The following is a 21,894-nucleotide window of genomic DNA, read 5'->3' as shown; positions in this document are numbered from 1 at the left end:
ACATCACAAATGTTCTGTGGGAGTAAGTGAGACTAGAAATAAAGAACTTCTATTAGAGAACAAGCTGTAAACAACATTTTATGAAGCCAAACACTGGCAACACGTTTGAAGGGAATCTAGCACTATATATTTATGATTCAGATTGATTATGATTACTGTCAAGTATCTTTTTTTAAACTTCAACAAACTCAAGGACTTGGAGATGGTCTGCTTGTACCGAAAAAGAATTTGTGCATGGTTTCCTTTTTTTTCTAGGAGTATTTAACTGACAGAAAAACTTTGAAACTGTTCTTTCATGAAATGTGCCGATTGCTACAAACAGCAAACTCTGTAATTGAGTTTGGGTTTCTTTCCTACACCATAACATTAGTAACTCAAGTGCCATCTACTGTGTCTGCACTCAAGTTAAATGGAACACAGTGCCAAAAACATCATACAGAAATAACTCATCAATTTTATGCCAAATTTGATATATATCTTCAAGCATTGTGTTCCATGCAGATTAACATACACACTATGCTCAGAAGAGTAGACAGTCACTTTTGTGGTATGCAAGTCAAGTCAATATAATGGTCTAAAGCAGATCTTCATATTTTTAGTCACATTAAAAACAGAACAAAGAAAAAAAACCACAAAGAATTAGCCTGGTTTTCCTCTCATCTTGATTATGCTCTTAAAACTTCCTGTTTTCTTTCACAAGATCAAGGAACTCAGATATGGGGAGAAGAAAAAAACTAACAGCAAACACCAGAAAAACAGCATTTGTCCAGAGTCCCCATATAACTGTCACGAAAGCAACACTGCATTTTACACTGTTGAAAGCCCTGTTACACAAGGGCTTTCAACAGAAAACACACGGTATCTCAGAAATCCCTGGATTATTCAATATTTTCTTTTAAGTGTACTGATTTATTAGGGGGAAATTCCAACACTTCTCCTGAAAAAAAAGCTTCCTATAGAATGAAAACACAAGTAAAATATTACAGGAAAAAATACAGCTTGGAGTTATTCACACAGCACACAGCTTTAACTGTCTCATACAATGTCCTCTATTTCATGATGTACAGAATTGTGCATCAAAATTGCTTTGCTTCAGCAAAAGCAATACTCAAGGCAGGTGTCCTTGCAACGTTGCAATAAAGTTTGCTGGTGGATTCCTCTCAGCCTTCAGCTACATCCTTTTTCATCACATTCTATTAAAAGAGGGCTCATGGAAACTCACTCCTTTTTCTCCTCAAGTCCATCAGCATGCAAAGAAAGTTAAGATTTGGGGCTAGAAATACCCCCACGTGTATTATCAACTGCAGAGCATGGGAGCAGCTCTGCTGGGATGTTAGGGGGAGATGGCAGGTTGGGAGGAGTAGCAAATCCTGATCTTATACTTGCTTATTCTGCTGAAATTGCAGACATGTGGGAAGCAAACAAAATAAGGTCAGGGCTTCAGAGCTATAACCTCCTTCTGCAAACACAGCTCCCTTCATTTGTAGTAGATGGAAGAAACAAATATAAAAAGACTTTCCTCTAATGTTGCTCTTTCCAGAAGAGCTCCCTCTCCAGCTTCGCTGGCACATAGAGAGAAATGATACACAATCCTTTAAAAACAAAATAGCCACTCGATCACTGTCACCACAGGGAACCACAAACACCCAAGTTTAGGTGCCCAATGGAATCCAACCCCAGAATGGATGAGAGGCTGCATTCAAATGCCATCTGTGTTCCAGCATTCCTTTAAATATCGACTTTTTTAAAGTTCAAACATATACATGGTTATCAAGTAACAGGGAAAATTCATCCAGACTAATAAAATATGAAAGGTTGCCTCCTACTTATTGGTTCCAAAATAAACATGACAATCAGCATGTGTGATTAAACTTTGCTTCCAAACTAAACACTGTGTCATGCACACAATTCAGGGTTTAAAATACCACAAATATTCTGAAGGGGTCACAAGGTACATAAAGGCAAACATCAGACCATTTTAAAGCAGGAAATTTGGCAGAGAGGTACAAAGGGAGTGGTTGGGGGGAGGGGGTTGAAGGCTTGCTGTTCTGCAAGAAAAGAAGTACAATATGGTGCACACCTGGTTCTCCTTCAGCCCTGATTACCACTGTAACTGGAAGCACACACAGCTAGAAGGAGGGCCTGCACAGATCTCAAAACCAAATTATTCTGATGTACTCCAATGGCTGTTTGTCAAAGCACCATGCTATGAATACTCAAGTGTTCAGTCTGAGCTGACAACAGCCATTTTCCCTATCAGCTGTGTTTTGGATTTCACACTCATTGCCAGAGGGTTCACAGCTGGGAATTACATATAGGTCATGTGAAAGCCTCTTTCTTTATAACAGTTCTGCTCTCAAGTCTTATCCTGCAAGAGAGGGCAATACCTGAGAACATATTCCAGCTGCCTAATCTTCAACTGGATTCACCTTCCAAAGATAAACTATGTACAAGAGAACAGCCAAGGCTATGCCAGTTCCCCTTTGCCCACTCTCCAGACTGCAGACCCCTTGCCTAAAACACTGCACATTCTTCCATTTTCAGGCTCTTGCATAGTTCCAACAGGGTGACCCAAGCCTGATGAAAAACTGTTGTAATTCTAGGTATGATTTTTCTCTGGCAGCATATATCCTCCCTGATCTTTACAACTTCAGTATTTCAGGGAGAATCTTTTCATGATCCAGCCAACATGGCTCAATTTTGATTTCCAAGCCACTGCCTTTCTCTTCTCTGAACTTGTGAGCATCACAGTCAGTTTGCAACCACAAAGGCTGGAAAGAACAGAGAATGATAGAGTTCACTCTACATTCAGGGAGAAAAGGATACACTCACCTCAATATCTGAACTTCTCATTTCTGCCAAGCAACAGGCAGAAAGCCAACACAACTTTATAAAGAGAAATTCCTCTCCCTTTTGGTGATGAAAAGGCACCACCTTGTGGATGTTGCTCCGTGTGAAAGGCTTCACTAAATGGCAGAAAAGATTCTGCCAGTATAGCCAATCCCCAATTCTGTCAATGGGACCATCAAAGATACGTATAATGAAAAAATCACTGCTGAATAACAAATACAAGAGCATGTTTCAGCTAACAAAACCCTCTGCCTAACTCAAGTGGTAATTAAAGCATTGTTGTGTTCAATCTCGAAGTGAATATTGAAGTTCTTCAGCTAAATCAACTATGTAAAACCTTAACAAGGGAAGAAATTTAACTTACAACATAAGAAAATAAGCTTCTTTACAACCCCACCTGTATTTATTATTCTCCAGCAAGCACTTATTAGATACTTATTGCAAGAATCTAAATTAACAATTTATTTGATTGTGGAAATAGTACCAGTTTTTCATAAGCAATAGACAAATGGCAGTCACAGTCAAAAGCAAATTTAATTAGACCCTGTGCAAAATACACACTCATTACCTCAGTCTGAAATAAACCACCCAAAATCATTATAGGACAGTACATCCTAGTAGGAATATCAGTATTTATTTCAGTCATTGTGCAAACAAGATTTGCCACAAAGAATTCTGCATCCACAGGCCTGTTCATTAAAGGTTCTTTTTCCTGTGCATATCAAACTTGAGCCAGGGGAGATATCAGACAACACAGCTAAGAATATAATCCAAACAACTTCCAGCTACTAGAATATATGCTTTCCTATCAAAAGGCCATAAATACCTTCTGAAAAGCAATTGATAGAAGACAAAACTAAAGACAATAGGCTGGTGCAATACAAAATCAGTATCAGAATGCAATAACTATATATTTGGTATTCTGAAAATACAGGAAACAAAAAATGCCTATGATTCATCTTTTAAAAGGTTGTTGGTTCCTTTCTACATTATATTCTACCAACATTGCCAGAACATTTATGCAATTTACATAGAATGAGCAAACAAAAAATCCACACAAATAAAAAATCAGCAGTTCTTGAAAATGCTTCTATGCTTAGTGTTTAATGTAAATGCTAGTATTTCAATGTCCAAAAATTTGAAGAAAAAATGGATTGCAATGACTTCTAAAACAAGGAATTAATTCTAAGTTTTGGTAACTCAAAAGCCAGTACCTATAGTTTCAGTATAATTAAAGAACTTTGTTGAAATTATTTCTTACAAATCATCTGCCATACATAGATTTTATCAATAGAGAGAACACACCTGAGAAGAACAAGCACATTTAAGTTTAGTCTTAACCCACACAGCTGAAAAACACATCTGTTGTCTAATTAGTGCTCTAACTGAAGTGATAGGAACAAATAAACCACAGCACAACATCCAATAGCATCAAAAATCCCCCGTACTGTTCCTGCTAAACACTTGTGCAATCAGCACCACAAATGGAAGGAACCTAAATAGGTCAGGTTTTAAGTTCTAGAAGAATTCAAAAGTCTGGAGAAATACTTGCAAAAATAAAAAATGGGCAAGGAGAGATGGATTCAAGAAAGCAGAAGCTGATACAAGAATAACTAAGTTTAAAAAAAAGACAGCTTAGCAACACAGCTGTTCCTTTCAAAAGGCTGTAGGAACTATAGCAGAATAAAAGTGAATAAGTCAAAAAGAAAGGATATTGCATCCTGCCACCCTGGTGGAAAGTTATTCAGGAAAAAGAATTAAATACCACATAAGATAAAGTGCATATTTATTTGTGTATGATTATATATTTATGCGTACAAAAAAGTCCACATCATTGTCAGAAAATTATGACTGTTATATCACCTTCAACCACATATATAAAATAGTAGTGAGTCTAAATCTGATGAGTACAGCCTGAATTTTTCAGCCACACACATTTTTATCCTAACTGGCCAGGACAATGTGGTTGTGCTTATTTCAGAAAACTAAAAAAATCCAAGAAATTCAACCATGACTAAACAGGCACTGTAAACCAACAGCTGCTTTAAAGCATATGGGGAACATCTCTTCAGCCTTGAACAGATAAAGTGAAGAATGTAAAGTAGGGAGTGGAAAACAGAAGACTAGCAAGAAAATCACATAAAGAGGTTTAACGTGAATTTAAGCTGCCACTTTCTTCACCATTTCCAAGAAAATATCACTCTTTATTGAAATTAAGTTTAATTTTGAGAATAGTATAATAAGGTGGTAGATTTAAAGCTGTCTTTAGACACCTAAATTAAAGGGGATAAGAGGAAGGATAAACAATAAAAGACAATCACCTTCAAAACAGGAGAGGTACATACTGAAGGAAAGGAAAAAGAAAACCTTTAGGAGAAGGACAGATGTTCTCAGCTGCTATATACAATAGATGAAGCTCTATGGTGATGACAGCAAAAACTCAACAGAAATCTCAATGTCAGTTCTCACTTCCAATTGCTTTAAAATTTGTTGCAGGAAGATGGAGGAGGGTCAGCTTTCTGCTTCCATTTCAGTATCATCAAAAACTGTACGCTGCTTGCTCTCCAACATAACTTTAAAGTATTTGTGTTTAACAGAAACTCTGCTGTCTTTATTCTTCTGATAAAACTTCCACATGCCTACATTGGGAGAGTGGATCCAAAAAGGAATTTATTATTACCAAATGATTAAGCATATCAGTAGTGTGCACTTTACTAGATCACTCACATTCGAAGGGATATAAATGACCACAAGCATTTAGTGTGTATTAAAAACCTTCAATTTAAACATAAACAAAATCTCCAGATTAAATGTCAGAGCAAAAGTAGGAAAGCTTAATGTCTCTGCTCAGCAGTAACTCCACAGAGTCTAAACTAGACAAAGCAATGTTTACAGGCAGAAATACTCTTCTTTACTAGACCAGCTGACAGGCAGGTTTCCTCTTTTAGTGAGCTCCTCCTTTTCCTGACTGCATCAATTGAGCTATTTAAAAATAACCCAAAACTTTCACCCCTATCAGTATTTCTTTGCTTTACCTCATCAGTTACAACTCTGAATTGGGAAGGAGATTTATTGAAGCTGAGAAAAAAATCTGGAGTAGTAGAAATACTCTGAGGTCACAAATTGTGTTAGTACATGGATTATTGAAAAATTCTAGCATTGATAAAAAATATTTTAACACTATAACTCCATCTATAGTTCCTGACAGAAGCACAAGACAGTAATTAAGTTTGTGTGAATTTTTTAGATTTCAGGAATACAACCTATATGACGTTTATCACTGATACCACAGCGTGATGAACCAGGCCTCTTTGATACCAAATTGGACCAAATGCAGGTCCAGAGTCATGTACCCATAATGCAATTTTTTCCCTACCACCTTTTTTAAAAAGACAACAAATATTTCATTATATCCTATCAGCAAAAATTATGTTATTCTAGGAGGCAAAAAGAAAATTATTTTAAATTTATGCAAGTATTATTACTTTAAAATTGAAAAGATTACACATTTATGCTGACAGATTTTACCTGGCACTAAAAAATGAAAAAATCTATTATGATTCACAAATTGTGGTACTTGGAATTCAACAGCACTGAAATTTTTAAAAAAGACCATGCACACAGAGAGGACCACACAAATGCTTCTGGAACTCTGCACGTCCAAGTAACTATTTTGTAACCATTTTGCTTTAGCAATCATTTGAATTGTTATTCTCCAGTAACTGTTCAGTATCAAGCACAAAGTACTTTGGCAATCTACATACATACTACTTTCTACATCAATTGCTATCTTTGCTGCAAACAAATTAATTTTCATCCACATTTTAATAGAGGGTGTCAAAAAGCCCCACACATACTACCCATAGCCCCAGTACTTTCAAATCAGACCTCACTACAGGGTCTATCTTCAGAGCAGATCAGCAGCTAAAGTTTGCACAAAATGTTCTAAAAATAGAATGACAAGATACAGGACTACAACAACTACATACAGAACCTCTCAAGAGATGAAACAGACCACTGTTACTTGAAATAACTGCTGCAACAAACATAGACCAAACAGAAGAACAAGTACCACATGCCAAGTAAGTTAAATCAAGTTCATAGACTTTCACCTGAACTTGAACTTACAGTCTTGGACAATTTAATAAGTTCTCAGTAAAATTTCCTCTTACTAGCAGACAAAGAACAGGAGCTGGAGATAACAACATTATACAGACTCTTAAAGCAGCAGCTGCAAAATCTTGGGTAATAGTTCAGCCATAGCACACTGACAGATGGATATGGAACTATTAATAATGAAGGAATGCAAGCATGTTCTGAAGGGTACCAGCTATTCTGTGGCTTGTTAGACATATCATTCTGAATTTCAGCACAGGAAGAAATACTGCAGTTTGAAAATCTACTATTCAGCATAATTTCTGACCTCAGCTATAATTCATTATGCATGGATATATTACAACTCCAAATACAGCATATTATGATGCATTTTAAAATCAGAATGCACAGATTAAAACCAGGACACTGACCTAACAGTGCACAAAAGCCTTAAGCAGCGTAAGGATAGGTTGCATACAACCAGGCACCGCCTTTTGCCAAAGTACAAAGCATCACAATAATGGTATTTTATACAGTCCTTCCTAGAACAGTACCAAGTTTAAAGAACATTTCAAGCTTTTTCTTTGCTCATTCTGATTAATAATCCCTCTAGCATTTTTACTCATGACATCCTTTTTACTGAAAATGCAGTTTTACATTCAAAATCCATGCTGCTGCCACAAACCACGCACTCCTGCCCCTCCTTTCTGCCTACATTAGTGCCTGTTCAGCTGAATGACTGCCCACTACATTTTTCCCCCTGGTTTGCTTTTTCAGCTGGTTTACATCCTTGTCCAGGCTCATAAGCAAGCACAAACCAGTTACAAATGTGACAGTGAAATGAATTACAAGGCAGGTAGGAAAGAAAGAATCCCTGCCACTTGGTGACCCCCTCTTGGATTACTCACACTTTCTGTAAGCAGGCAATTAAAACTACTACCCATGTATCACTTGTGATTTGCACAGGTAATTTTTTCAGCTTGCAGTTTGTACCTGGTGTCTTGTTTCCTAGGGACAACTTCAGAATGGCAGCTGCAGATCAGTGGATTGCCACATTGCTAGTGGTGGCTCTTCTGTGACTCCTTTGGGCCAGTTGAGAAAGGAGACACAGCAGTAAGTGCTGCTGCCAATCCCAAACAGGATCTCTACAGTAACTATTGCCTTTCCTGTTGTCAATCTGCTCCTTGAAAATATGACAAGCTTCACAAAGTGTTTCAGCAGCCTCTTTGTTTCTTGCAGCTCCATGTTAGGGATATCACAGAAGCAGAATAAAACACATTTGCTCTAACACACAGTGCTCTAGTTCTGGGCACATGTTGTGTGCCCAAGGCCCCCTCAGAAACCTTGTACTCACTGCCCAGGTATGATTGATTCCATTACAGTTCCAGAAAGAGCTGTGACAGAGCTCTTCCATGCAAACACAGGAAGTTATACAAGCCCAAAACACGCCAGCCTTAGATGACACAAAAATTTAAGACTTAGAGAAAGACACATCACCCTATACTGAACTTCAGCTACTAGTATTGTTCATAAACTTTACAGGAAAACAACTTCAGTTTGGTATGTCAAAGACTGCCAATATCTGAAGCCATTTTGCTTAAATTAATGCTGTTGAGAAGCAAAGTACCTAGAGCACCAGCAGCCTTAAGCAAGCCCCCTTTCTCCCTATGGGAGACCTTTACATTGAAGTTACACAAAGTAGCTAAGCAGTAAACACTTCTAAAGTAATTTTTCTCTCAAGAACTAAGTTTTCAGTTGCACGAAGGAAAACCAGTTCATGTATTAGAACTAATCCTGCTGATCAGGACATAATGAAAACTGTAGTACCATAGACTGCCAAGAATCCAGTCAAGACCTTGGATATTGTTGAAGAGAAAAGCACTCTTTGCCTAGGTCAAAAGTAGGAGATACAATAAATACAAAAGTAATGTATGGAAAATACTGGAATCCAGAGACAAAGAAAGTTATTTTAATGCTAGGTTGGGCAATACAGCTTATCCAAATTGGAGTATCAAATGTTAGGACTATTGAGTTGGAAAGAAATACTGTCATTATTAAAATTCAGATGTAGTCTCAACAAGAAAAACTAGTGCCTCATTCATTCCTGTCTAATCAAAACTTTGCAGAAAACTGTTCAGTCCTATTCAATAAAAACCTAGAAATCTCATTTTGTTTACTTACTATATAGAGCAGAAACACTAGACTCTCAAATGAGATATAGCTAAGCATTTTGAAGAGAGGCAACATGACAGTTTTGATGAGGTTGCTGAAATCCATGCAGACTCTCAAAGGAATCTGTATTAGAAATGGCTCTCCCTCTGTTTTATACTAAATGTCTGCCAAAAGAATTAAAAGGCTATTAAAATGATGGGTTTTCTACTTTAAATAGAAAACTGGCTGAAAAAAATCAACACATATAGCTGAAATTTCATAGAACAATGATATAAAACATACTTGTTCTCAATAAAGAAGATGAAGTCTTCTTACATAAAGTCAGAATGAAGTTTCTCAGGAGACCTTATGTTATAGCTCATAGATTCCAATTCCAAGCAAAACAGAGTAAGGAAACCAGAGCAATACAAAGAACTCCTCTAATGCATAAGAGCTTCAACAGCAGAAGAAAAAGTGCACACTGAAAAGCTTTCCCTGCAAATCTAGATACTTCTATTTTCAAGGCAGCACATGATCCTCAACCATCTAGCTGCAATAGTTTAGTCTGGTTTTTATTACATGTGGAAAGAAGGAAATTTTGCAGACTGCAAAAGGCAGGTTCTGCAGTTAACTGCAGCAAGCAGACTGCATCATCATGGAGCTTCCAGACCAGACCTGATCAAAAAGCAGCCCCAGCAGCACATCTAGTTCCACATGACTGCAATGTTCTCACAAAGCAGTCCTGTAGACACAAAGCAGAAAGCAGTACCATCATTTCTATTACCCCCAGTTTCCAAGAAAGTAAAATTTTACTTTTGATCTCTGGGCAGATTTGTATTATAAGAGACATATGCATTGCCCAATCCTAATTTTGTTTTATCCCCATCCCTTTATGCCTCGGGGGGGTGGTACAATATTACCTTGGAGTAACAATTGCAGAGCTGGTCCTCATTATTCCCAGAAGTCCTGGGGCTGAGTAACCAAAAAGCAAACTAACACTGGAGAATATGGAAATCAGATCACTAATTTGTATACTGAGCTCATACACGAGCTCAAGATTCAACAAGGAGCTCAAGACCCATCAAGATTTTTCTAACAACTTGCAATCTGGTCAAATATTCTTTGCATTGCTATCCTGTCTAAAGACTAGAATCCCTTTCAGCTATAAATTAAGCTATAAATCATGCAAATCCCAAAATATTCCTAGAGAACTTACAGTTTAAATAAAATCAGAGGACAAGAAAGAAGCACAAGAAAAAATTCAAAAAGCACTGAATACTAAGGATTTCTCTGCAGAGTCACAAAGAGACCATTGGCCCCAAGGTCCAGGCAGTTGTTCATAGAGTCAAAACAGTACATCTTGTCAAACCCTAAACTCCCAAGACAAGGCATAACAGCCCATCAGTACAATCAACTGTTATTTTTTACAGCACATACAAAATAATGTGATAGGGCAGGGAAAAAAAAAAAACAAACAACAAAACAAAACCATCCCAAACAAAAAACCACCATATTTTTATATAAATACTGTATTTTTATTTTAGCAGTAGAACATCACATATAGGTATGCTACTAAAACTAGAAAAATATAACCTAGATTAATCTATGCAAAGTTCATTGTAAATGACACATAGCAGTTATCCGTGTTTAAAGGTCTCTCACTGAATGAAATGGTACAGTCTGCATGAAGTCTGGTTCTACCCAACAGTTACACAAAGAATCTGTAACAGAATAAATGATCATTTTTCTTGCAAAAACAGATAAGCAGGGAGGAGACTGTAAGGAAACCATGAGATCAGAATTCAAAATCATCTTGGCAAGTCAGGAAAAATAACATTAGAAGGAGCAACTAGCTAAGCAACAAAGTCAGCAGATGCAGATTCAAGATTTTAATAATTGGTAAGTAAACAGCACCAGGTTGTTGCAAAGAAAGCAAACTGTGTTATGATGCATAAACATGAGGATGTCCTGCAAGGCATGAGAAGAAATCCTTCTCCATACCTAAACTGTGCTAGAGATTCAACTGGAATATTGTCCACTTCTGGGCACCTCACTTACAAGATTATGTCAATTAGCTGAAGGTAACCCAGAGAAGCATAACAACAATGAGGGTTAGAAAATCCAAGAAACTGTTTATTTACTTTGGAAGAAGTCTTTCAGAAATTCAAGTCAAGGCAGATATCAGAGAAAGTGCCTGCCCTACTTTATAGCAAATATTGTGCATAATCATAGAGCAGATAAAAAAAAAAAACTGGCAGTAAAATCTGATTCCTTTCAACTCCCTCTCCTATATGTTAATCCTGGTGTGCTCCTTCTACATAATTTCATATGTGCAATTGTGCAGAATGATAGCTTTTGGCAGTCACTTGCACTGCAAAATGGGAACAGCAATGTAGGGAATACTTTAAAAGAAAAAACAAACTGAATTCAAGTATCATATAACTTTAAACTACCTCCTTTGCTGTACTTCACCACCACATGAAAACAGGAAACATTGCTCTAGCATTTCTCATTCCTTTTCCTCAGCATTAATAAACATTTTATGGTATAGATGGTCCAAAAGGAACAGTGTCAGGCCATAAACTGCATAAACATATATTCTCCAGACACATTGAAAAAACAACACAAATGGCAGGAGTACTGAAGGTAGTTATAATTACATTTTAACCAGCCATTTTAAACTAAAAGCTGTGCACCTTCTAAGGATAATTTATAACAACCGTGAGAAGACAAAGCCATCTACCTTTACCACTCTAACAACATTTAACAGTTAAATTTACCCTCTTTTATCAAAATTGGGTTTTGCTCAATACTGTAAAGTGGAGGAATAATTGAAGCATAAACAGTCTGCCAAAAAACCCTGAGTTTATGAAGTTTCAGCTAGGGCAAAGAAAGAAGGTTGTTCTGTAAGTTCCCATTAACCATCTTGGTTTCCCAACTAAGCAACAACAAAAATTAAAATTCACACCAAATCACACTTTACAAATAATACTGCTCACATAAATGTGAAATTCTGACATTTACTTTTTAAGTAGGTATTTCTAAAAAAATAAAGGCTAATGTTATAATACTTAATTAAAAAATCCAAAGCTATGGACTCAGTTCTGGGCATGAAAGAACTTCTAAGTATAACATGGTACAAAATCTTAAAATCATAGAATGGTTTGGGTTGGAAGGTACCTTAAAGATCATCTAGTTCCAGCTCCTCTGCCATGGGCAGGGAACATTCTGCTAGATAAGGCTGCTCATCCAACCTGGCCTTGAAAACTTCCAGGGATGGTACATTGCAACTCCTCTGAGCAACCTGTTCCAGTGCCTCACCACACTCATTTCACAACCTATTTGTTACTTAAACAGATAAAGCACACTGAACAAGGTTAGGTGCTTCTCTTTAAAGCAAAAAAGATCATGTTTAAAACCAAAAGTTCTGATACAGCTCACACACCTGCAATTTTCTAATGCTGTTCAGTTCACCATTTAATGAGGATATGAACACCAACATGAATTTTGGTTCAGGGGAAGTGAAACATCTTGAAGAGAACAAGAATCAGGTTTTTTTAGAAGAAAGTTAGTTTTGGAAGTAATGGAAGTAATATGGCTAGTTAAATTCTGGAAATTCAGTTCCAAAATACTTTCTTCTGATAACATTAACTCATTTTATTTCCCACTTAACATTTAACTTCATTAAAGAAACACATGATTCCATGTGGCGTAACTTGTAAGAGATTTCTCTTTCTAGAAAACTTCAAAGTGGAACCAATTCTCTAAGTTTTACAAGTAAAGTTTCTTTTATTCTAGTTTTAAACAACCTGTAAAGATAATTCAATTACAGTTTCTGTAACACTGGTATTAGACAATTTTTAATAGCTAAGAACAAAAAAACAAGTTTGCATTTCAGCAGCTTTACAGTCCCAATATAGACAAAATAACCTGAAAACCTAATGCATCTCCATAATTTTGGAAAAGTTATCATACAGCACTGCTACATGATGTAACAACAAATCAACTATGTACTTTTACCAAACTCTGCACATATTTAATTCAAGATGAACTGGCATCTAAACAACTTTTCTTCAGGAATCTTTTATTTTGGAATCTGTTTTGTGTTCCATAAACTAGTATTTTCAAATATCAGAACAGCAATAGCTAAAGTGCAGAAGAGGTGGCAAGCAACCATCTATGTGGAAGCAGAATAAAAAGAAGCAAAAATGAGGCCAAATGGGAATACTTGATTATAAACAAGTATTGACATATATAAACAAAAAGAAAACTAACAGCTCGAATACTCCCTTTGCCAACAGAAACACTTCAGTTTTGAGACACTTTACTGCAGGAAGATGAGACAATTCAAATTAACAAAAGACAGCAGAAAAGGCACTGCAAATGTCAAGTAATTTCTCCATATGAAGTGACTTTGAGACAAAAAAAAACTTACTCATCCTAGAAGCAAATATATACTTAGCTAAACATTTGGCTTTCCAAAGTAAACAAAAATGCTGGGGCTAAGTTTAAGGAGAATAGTAATTGTGAAGTACTGAAATTAAAATCTAGGAGATCAGTGTGAAAAGAAAATTGACTGTTACAGATCTGTTATCATAAATATTAAGTGTAGTTTTAGTTTTTAAATGGAGCATGTTGATTCTAAATGGGGAAAAATATTACCTGTGGAACTTGTGAACTACTGTTAATTTATTTAGCACAAAAAATAAAAACATTGGAGAATAATTACATAAGGTTTGTCTTTCATTTGCTCTAAAAAACCTCACATGAGAGATTAAAGTCTCTCATCCTAAGTTACTTCATATTTTCAGAAAGAATAAATAAAAAAGAACAGACCATGCTATTATACATTTGCTGGTAACAATAACCAATATATTGATCATAAATAACAAAGGTTCACTTCAGTGATCTAAGAACATAAGCCAGACAAAAGCATAGAGGACAGCAAATGTTGTAATTTGATTAGCCTTGGGGTTTTACAAAGCAAATTTCATCATCAGTCTCAATTTGACATTTAAAAGAATGCTTAAAGCAGTTTGGTTTTGCAACTGCTGCCTCTGGAGTCCTTTTTCACAGAGATGTCTAGCCAGCTTCACTTATTTTCTGAAGTATTAATGACTAGAAAATCAAAGTCTATGAACAACAAATTTTATGAGGTAAAATATTTAAATCTCAACAATAATTCTTGTCATATTGGGTTTTAGTTTTAGCTCTTTACTGAAAACGAGTCATCTCTCAACTAGCACAAACACAGTATTTGGTGAAAGTAATTCAATCTACTAATAATATACAGTTTCCTGTGAATATGGAAGAAGAGAAGAAAGAAAATTCAAAGCATATTTTACTTTCTTTCTTTTTCAGAAGGCTAAGGAAATCAGAAAGCCACACAGGAAGCATATAGGACTTATTACTGTTGCTTAATTATGTAATCTCGTAGACAGTGTCCACACATATTGTAAGAGAAGACATTCAGATCCAAATGCTCTCAACTACAAGGCGCTCTATTGACATATAAAGGTAACAAATTTTTCATCTAGATTTCCATATTCACTGGATTTCAACAAGAAAGGGGATTTTGTTTCATTGGTAATCAAGCTGCCCTTCTCAGTTTCCAGGAATTGCTTTTGATCTGACTGGCTAGCTCCAACCAAACCTGGGATAAAAAAAGTATGGTTTGGTTACAACTCTGTGCAGGAAAAGGAAAAAGGGACGCTGCTACTTGGTGCCCCATGGAGGCAAAAGCTTCAGAGACTGTTCAGTCATCAGCAGGGCTGCCAGGTCCCCTGTCAACTGGCCATAAGTCAACTAAACATTGCGCTGCCTCTTGCCCTGGCATCACAGCAAATGGCTAGAATGAACCTGGGCTTACTGCTAAGTTACATGGAAAAAATGATCTGAAAAGGCTATCAGGCATCATACTTCACTTTTTGAGAAACAACCTAAGCTTTACTAATGCCCCTAAATATAAAAAAATAAAAAGCAACTTTGCTTTTCTTCGTACTTTACAAACAACAACAAAAAGAAACACAAAAATCCTCCAACAACAAAAAATTAGGTCAAGCAAAAAGTGGCAATCACAAATCATGATCACTAGCTTCACTCAGCGGCTAGGATGGTAAAATTCAATTAATATGCTTATTATTTTTTTCTCATCTCAAGACATGGATTAAGTTTTCATTTACTACAACTGTTTTAAATTTTACACTGAGGATGGCAACTGCTACTTTCCAAGGAGCATCTATATATTGTCCAGACTCAGTACAAGATCCTTATTAGTAATGACCCTATCTTCACAATATCCTCTCACTGAACAATTCTGCCCCATTTTACAACCTGAAAATAGAAGCGCAGAGAAGTTAATGAACAACCACCATCAGTTTTGGTATAATCAATACCAACTTTTTCCCCAAATAGAACTACCTGCCTTGAAACAGCTCCCCTTGAGTTTGGTAAAAACTATGACCCCTAACCACTTCTGCACATCCAACTCAATAACCTGACACCACAAACACATAATTATAAACAGTTAGAGAGTTTATAATGCCAACAAAAATAACTGCATTAAAATCCTTTTAACTCTGCCATAACATGGTAGCTCAGGGCTTCCACAAACTTAACCCTATTTGAAACCGTTTCCATTTTAGGAAATGGGGGAGGAATGCCCACTTAAATATACTCATGATAAGCAGCTATTTATGTTTAGTAATGCCTTCCAATGATTAATTAGTCCAGTAAGAACACACCTCTTATTTGAAGTCTGACCTTGCTTAATTCAGCTTCCAACCACAAAACTGTGGTACACCTGTGTCAGCCAAAGAGTGCTTTTATCAAATACCTCTTCACCGAGTAGGTGCATATTCACTGATGAAGAAGCCCTTAACATTTCCTTAGCTAAGCTAAACAAAGTAAGAACCTTATGTCTTCTTCACTTGGACTGCTCTCCCCCATTCATTCTCAAGGCTGCTCTCTGGAAGCTGCTTTTTCACCACCCTCTCTGCAGAGCCAACATCAGATGTACTGCTCCAATAAGAGTTATGGCTGATATCTCCTAATTTCCAATTCCCTTGTTTTACTACTCACAGTTTTTCACCAGACCTTTAGCTACAGCCAAAAGGATCGATTTCAAGTTCAAATCCTATCAGCCTCAGATTCAATCTCCCTAATTGTTGCCCAATTTAGCATTTAGTTGCACTGATTGTGCCATGAAGAGTTACATTCATGTGTCCAATTTATTAGTGATCTAAATCACTTTGCAACCTTACTAATGTCCTTAGTCCCAAATTTATATTTATTATTTTCTAGATAAGTAAAAACATCTGAAATAATGCCAACAGAGTTATTTACAGTGAGAACCTCAGATACTCTGTAAGGGAAGTTATTGGAATACATGGAAGAGCAGACTGATTTTGCAGTATGCACCAACACTTGCAGATGCACAACACACTCCAGTCTGAAATGTCAGAGATTCAAATCCAGCTCAGCTTCATCACTTCAGCGAAAGTGGAGGGCAGGGGCTATCTAAAGGAGAAGAAAATGGAGAAATAGAGAAAAAAAATCTTCTCATAAAACTTCTCCCCTTTCTCAAAGGGCTGCATAATATTTTATCAAAATATCAGACTGTACACTATTACACACAATTCTTTCCTGGCTTTATGAACAGTCGCTATCAGCTTTACTGGGTGCACTGACTGGGATGCTATCTTCTGTACATGAACTTTAAAGGCACTTAGGCAGGGTTTAATTGTCCCCATCAGAAGTCTTTAGAAGTCACATGCAGAAGGAAATCCATTCCTCTGCAGTTAGATCAGCCAGTTCCACACTTCCTGTTTCTGATGTGATAGTTTGTGTGACCTCAGAGGCATCAGAGTGAAAAAGGCCCCACCAGCCTTACTCACATTCTTACCCAGCTTCTCTCTTACACGGGAGTGATGAGTAGGTTACCTATACCAGGAAATACTTTAAAGAGTTGAGTTTCAATGGTATCTTTTGAAATGGCCCTTTGTGGAACACAAAATAAACACACACACAAACACATACACACAGTTTACATCTTCTAAAGCACTTTTCAATCAGGTCTACCCAGTCTTTGCACTGAGTGTTCATGTCTTCCTTTGCATTTTATGGGCAAGTCTACAGACAAGGATTTGCTGACCTGTTACCTTCCCTTCTGCAGGAATTAGCATACATTACCAGATACAAAAGGAATTCACACTGTTCCAGAGCATAAGTCTTTTTGAGATTCTATGAACTTAAGTAAAAGAAACAGAGGCAGAAAAAAAATCTTCACCTGGAGCATGCATTAGGTAGAGTGACAATGCAGTACAAAGGAACCATCAGGACAGACAATATTAAATGGCAAGAAAATGTAGGATTTAAGAAAAAAAAAACTAAAAAGAAGCACAGAGATAGCTGGAGACTCTATTAATATTTGCTTCTTTAAAGTCAAAAATTAACAAAAATTTAAAATAATTTCTAAGAAATTAAAAAAACAAACAAACAAAAACCCACAGAAGAAACACACCAAGCAGAACCATTACTATTCTTCTATTTCCCAACTATATTCCAACTGGTACCTGCATAAAGATTCCTGCAAGAATTGTTGTCTGGTTTCTTCTTCCTGTCATTCTCCTTCTTCTCTATTACTTGATACTGTAAGGCAAAAACTTAGAAAAGGAGGAAGAACTTACTGGTATTGAGAACTCCTCTGCCAAATACTTCAACACTGATGCTCCTCTATTCAAAAAGTTACTTCTTTCTGCCAGATTGCCCTGGAGTTTTGTATCAAACTCCTTTCTGACAACTGAAGCAACAGAGTCAATTATTACAAGTTTAACCTTCTTCAAAATAATTTCTTCTTCCAAAGACATAATCCTAAAAAAAGAAAAAAAAAAAAGTCACTTATAGCATTATTTACAGAAAAAAAATTAACACTAAAATGTTTAAAATAAAGATACATTTACTAAGCTTGAATTCAGTCCCTCTTTTTTCATCCCCACACACCACCTCCATTGACATCTGCATGTATTGAAGAGATTTGGAAAGGAATCTGAGGCTCAGTGGGCCCAAGCCAGGACCTCTCTACAAGAAAGTTTTGGAAGACCTCTGCTAGCAACAATATGCTGTACAACTCCTGAATGGCAGACAGCAAGTAAAGTGGGCACTGAAACTGTGCCTCACTGTGCTCTTCCAGCACTTCAAGGGGATTAATAAGTAAGAGGGAGAGTGACTTTTTACATGGGCAGATAGTGATAGGACATGGGGAAATGGCTTAAAACCAAAAGAAGAGATTTAGATTAAAATTCAGGAAGAAATACTTTACTCAGTGGGTAGTGAGGCATTGGCACGGGTGCCCAGAGAAGCTGTGTACGCCGTACTCCTGAAAATGTTTAATGCCAAGTTGGATGGGGCCCTGAACAACCTGACCAAGCGGGTGCTATCCCTGCCTATGATGGGAGGTTTGGAACTAGATGACCTTTAAACTCTCCTCCAGCCCAAGCCATTCCATGTTTCTTTAATATGCTACTAGCTGTTCTCTGATAAAGCTGTGTTAGTAGGCAAAACTATTCTGATAATAATTCTCCCGCTAACATAAAACATACCACATGATGATAAAATATAACTTCATTAGTTTTCATTGCAATGTATGTTCACAAATTAACATAACATAAAAACATGACAATACAATATTGCACTCAGGCTGGTGACAGCTAAACAACTTCTCCCTCCCACTGCTGGGGGAATCTCCATCTTCTTGGAAGTAAACTGTTTTGGAGGAGCAAACTTCAATTTCATGGAAAACGTAACTCTTACACTATGGTCTCTCCACAGCCCAAGAGAATACCTGTCTCATGAACATTCCCCTTTAAAGGCTTACAAGAATCAGATCACATAGAAATTGTCTATCACAAATTAAAAATCATCAAGTGGATTAGTCACATGCTATGAAATGATAAGAGCAATGTCAATCTTCCTGTAACAATGTTACTTCGTTGGAGACCATGCTGGCATCCACATGAAAAGGTCTCAAATTAATTATTCTTCATAAAACTTTGATTAAAAAAAAAATGTTTCAGACAATCCAGTCAAAATTGTCTTTTCTTAAACTCTGGAAAAGAATACCTTTTCAGCACACTGCAGCAGGTCAGCTCTCGGTACAGGTGGATGCTGCGGGTCATGCAGAGCAGCTTTTCATCTGAGTCATAATAAGTAGGGAATCTGTTTGCTGCTATCTCAATTAACCTATTAAAAACAAACAACAACAAAAACCAGAAGGCATAATACTGCAGAAAAGAATAATACAAGCTAATAAGACATCAAGTATTCAGAAAGCAAACACAGCAAAGTTCTGAGCCATAAGCAGATACCAACTAAGACTGGAAATCTCTTTAAAAGGAAAAGCATACTGTATCAGTCAGAGTGAAACAGTGGAAATCAGAACAGTTAGATTGTCCTTCCAGTGATGCTGAGTCAGTGGTACACCAGGGAAAGACATCATGTGTCTGTAAGCAAAGAAAGGGCATGTCTCCTCTAGAAGGAAAGTTTACTTACTGAGTAAGTTCTTCAAGTTTTATACCAGAAATTCCACTTAATGACCAAGCATTTTCCTATTCAAATTATTTTACATAAATATTAATTTCATTTAAATAAAACTACTCTCCAACTCCAACCATCTTCCTTTTCACCTTTACCTTGCAGTGAAATCGTAGATTGGGTTTTGTGTCACCAAAAAATCTAACAAGCTGGTAAGAAAGAGAAGATCCATTAGACAGAAAATTTCTTCCACAAAATTTTTTTTAATTTTTAATAACAAAAAATACTTAATTGTTTATATTTCAAGCAGACATATCCCACCACCTATAGCTTGAGAAGAGTGGCATCTAGTGGATTATACTTGTGGGCACAACTTACTTGCTCTCTTTAAACTTAGGCTCCTTTCATTAAAACACAAAGTTAAAGAGAATTTAGAGAAAACAAATTTAAAATCAGCTTAGAAACAGAGCTCAGGAGATTTGAGGTAACATCCTATTCAACGTAGTGCCAGCTATGAAATCAGAACAAGTCACTTGAGTGTTCATTTCAGAAGCCTTCAAGGATGGAGGCAGCCCCACCTCTCTAGGCAAAGCTTTTTCACCACAAAGGCAGTTAGGAATTGTAAAGCTTCTCCATATACCAGCCCAGAAATGAAGCTCAATGTATGCCTGCTGTCTCCCAGCACACATCCCTGTGCCATCTCCTTTGGGCCTCCTCATTGGCAAGTGAAGGCTACTGTTAGATTGGCCCAATATCTTCTCTCTACTCAACTGAGCAAGTCCTTGGTCTCTCCACAAATGGCAAATGCTGCAGCTCCCAACCACCTTGGGAAAAGGGTATATGCACCTCCCTGCCCATGATGGTTCAGCTCCTTAGAGGATGCAACACAGAAAGTATAAGATATAGTCAGTCTGCTGAAATTGTGTTTATCATTTGTGACTGAGCAATACTAAATATGATTTAATACATAAATATTCTCATCTTTAATAATATTATTTTTGCCATGTTTCCTTTCTACATCCTATTCTATTTTCAGCAGTCTCAGTTTCATCTGCATCTGCTTTCCTTTTCTTTAGCACTCATTTCTAAGTGACAAGTCTTAACTCACTCTTTAGGTCCTACCTTTTTTCACTATTTACATTTCAGGGACCTGAAATAAAATTTAAATGGTGTGTAAGGAGGAAGCACAGGACTTTACAGAACCATTGCTTGAAGCTTTTTTCCTTTGATATGCTTCAAACTTCTGTGACATTAACTTGACAAAAAGCAGGGTTTGAAATCCCACTTTCTCATCTACGGTAACTTGCAATGAATAATCAATGGAAATACATTTACCTTAATACCCCAGAATCATGCCATGGCTATAGCTACTAGACCATCTGAAATATATAAATTATTTCACTGAACTTCTTTCTGCCCATTTTTCTACACTAATCAGGATGAGACTACTGTACTTCTTGTCCTTCCCCAGACCCTTAACTTTTGAACTTGCTCATTCTAAACAACAGGGACCAAGGAATTGAAATCTCAAAAAGATCAAAGCCACAACATTTAGCAAACTTTGGTAACTAAGTAAAATAAATTAGAGCTACATTTAATGAAGCACTGCAGGATTATTTCAACAGTTAATCAGACAGTTAACATGGGAAGAGCAGCAACCAACAGTAACTCAAGCAATCCAGCACAGCACACTCATTCAGCACTCAAGCACATCAACATGCACAGCTGAGCCATTTGGGTTGCAGGGGCCAAGCAGGAGATATGAGGAGAAGCAGGTATGTTACAGTATTGTCAGTAAGGTATTACAGTAAGGCACAGTACAGTAATACAGTAAGGTATTACAGTACTGCATAGCTGCTGGGGATACAGGAGATGCAAGGTTACTGCAGAAGGGAATCAGAAATGCAGGAGGGTATTGAACAGAAATAGGATGGAAATCTGAAGGAAAACTGGCAACACCAGTCCCACTGTTCACTGGAAAACCTCTACTGCCTCTGTAGCCAAAATGCTCTGCCTTTACATCCTCTAATCAATATCCTGTTAACTCCACAAACCAAACTGCAAAGCAAGATTTCAGGTACTAATAAAACCATTTAAAAATTAAAGATCATGCCATCCACCTTGTCATACCAGAACTGGAATCTGCAACCTCATACAAATTAGGAAGGTGAACAAACCATTTTATTAAGTTAATTTCATTGTCTGTGGAATAACTGCATGTACCAGAGGAATGTTTAATAATTACCACCAGTATTTAAAAATGCACAA

The 21,894-nt window shown here is 36.8% G+C and overlaps 1 protein-coding gene across 1 annotated transcript in view; it reads right to left on the bottom strand.

Annotated features, from left to right (window-relative positions):
• The window catches only part of RAD51B (RAD51 paralog B), a 384,812-nt gene that overhangs the window by 317,728 nt on the left and 45,190 nt on the right, over nucleotides 1-21,894 (bottom strand). Inside the window, exons 6-7 of the mRNA XM_058026352.1 lie at nucleotides 19,216-19,335; nucleotides 17,784-17,967 (exon numbers count right to left, since the gene is read on the bottom strand). Of these exons, the coding sequence (XP_057882335.1) occupies nucleotides 17,784-17,967; nucleotides 19,216-19,335 (304 nt within the window). The remainder of the gene's footprint in view (nucleotides 1-17,783; nucleotides 17,968-19,215; nucleotides 19,336-21,894) is intronic.

This window comes from Melospiza georgiana, chromosome 6 (genome assembly GCF_028018845.1).
Source record: "Melospiza georgiana isolate bMelGeo1 chromosome 6, bMelGeo1.pri, whole genome shotgun sequence".
NCBI lineage: Eukaryota > Metazoa > Chordata > Aves > Passeriformes > Passerellidae > Melospiza > Melospiza georgiana.
Note: the sequence above shows the minus strand (reverse complement) of the source record. Positions and strands in the feature narration are given on the sequence as shown.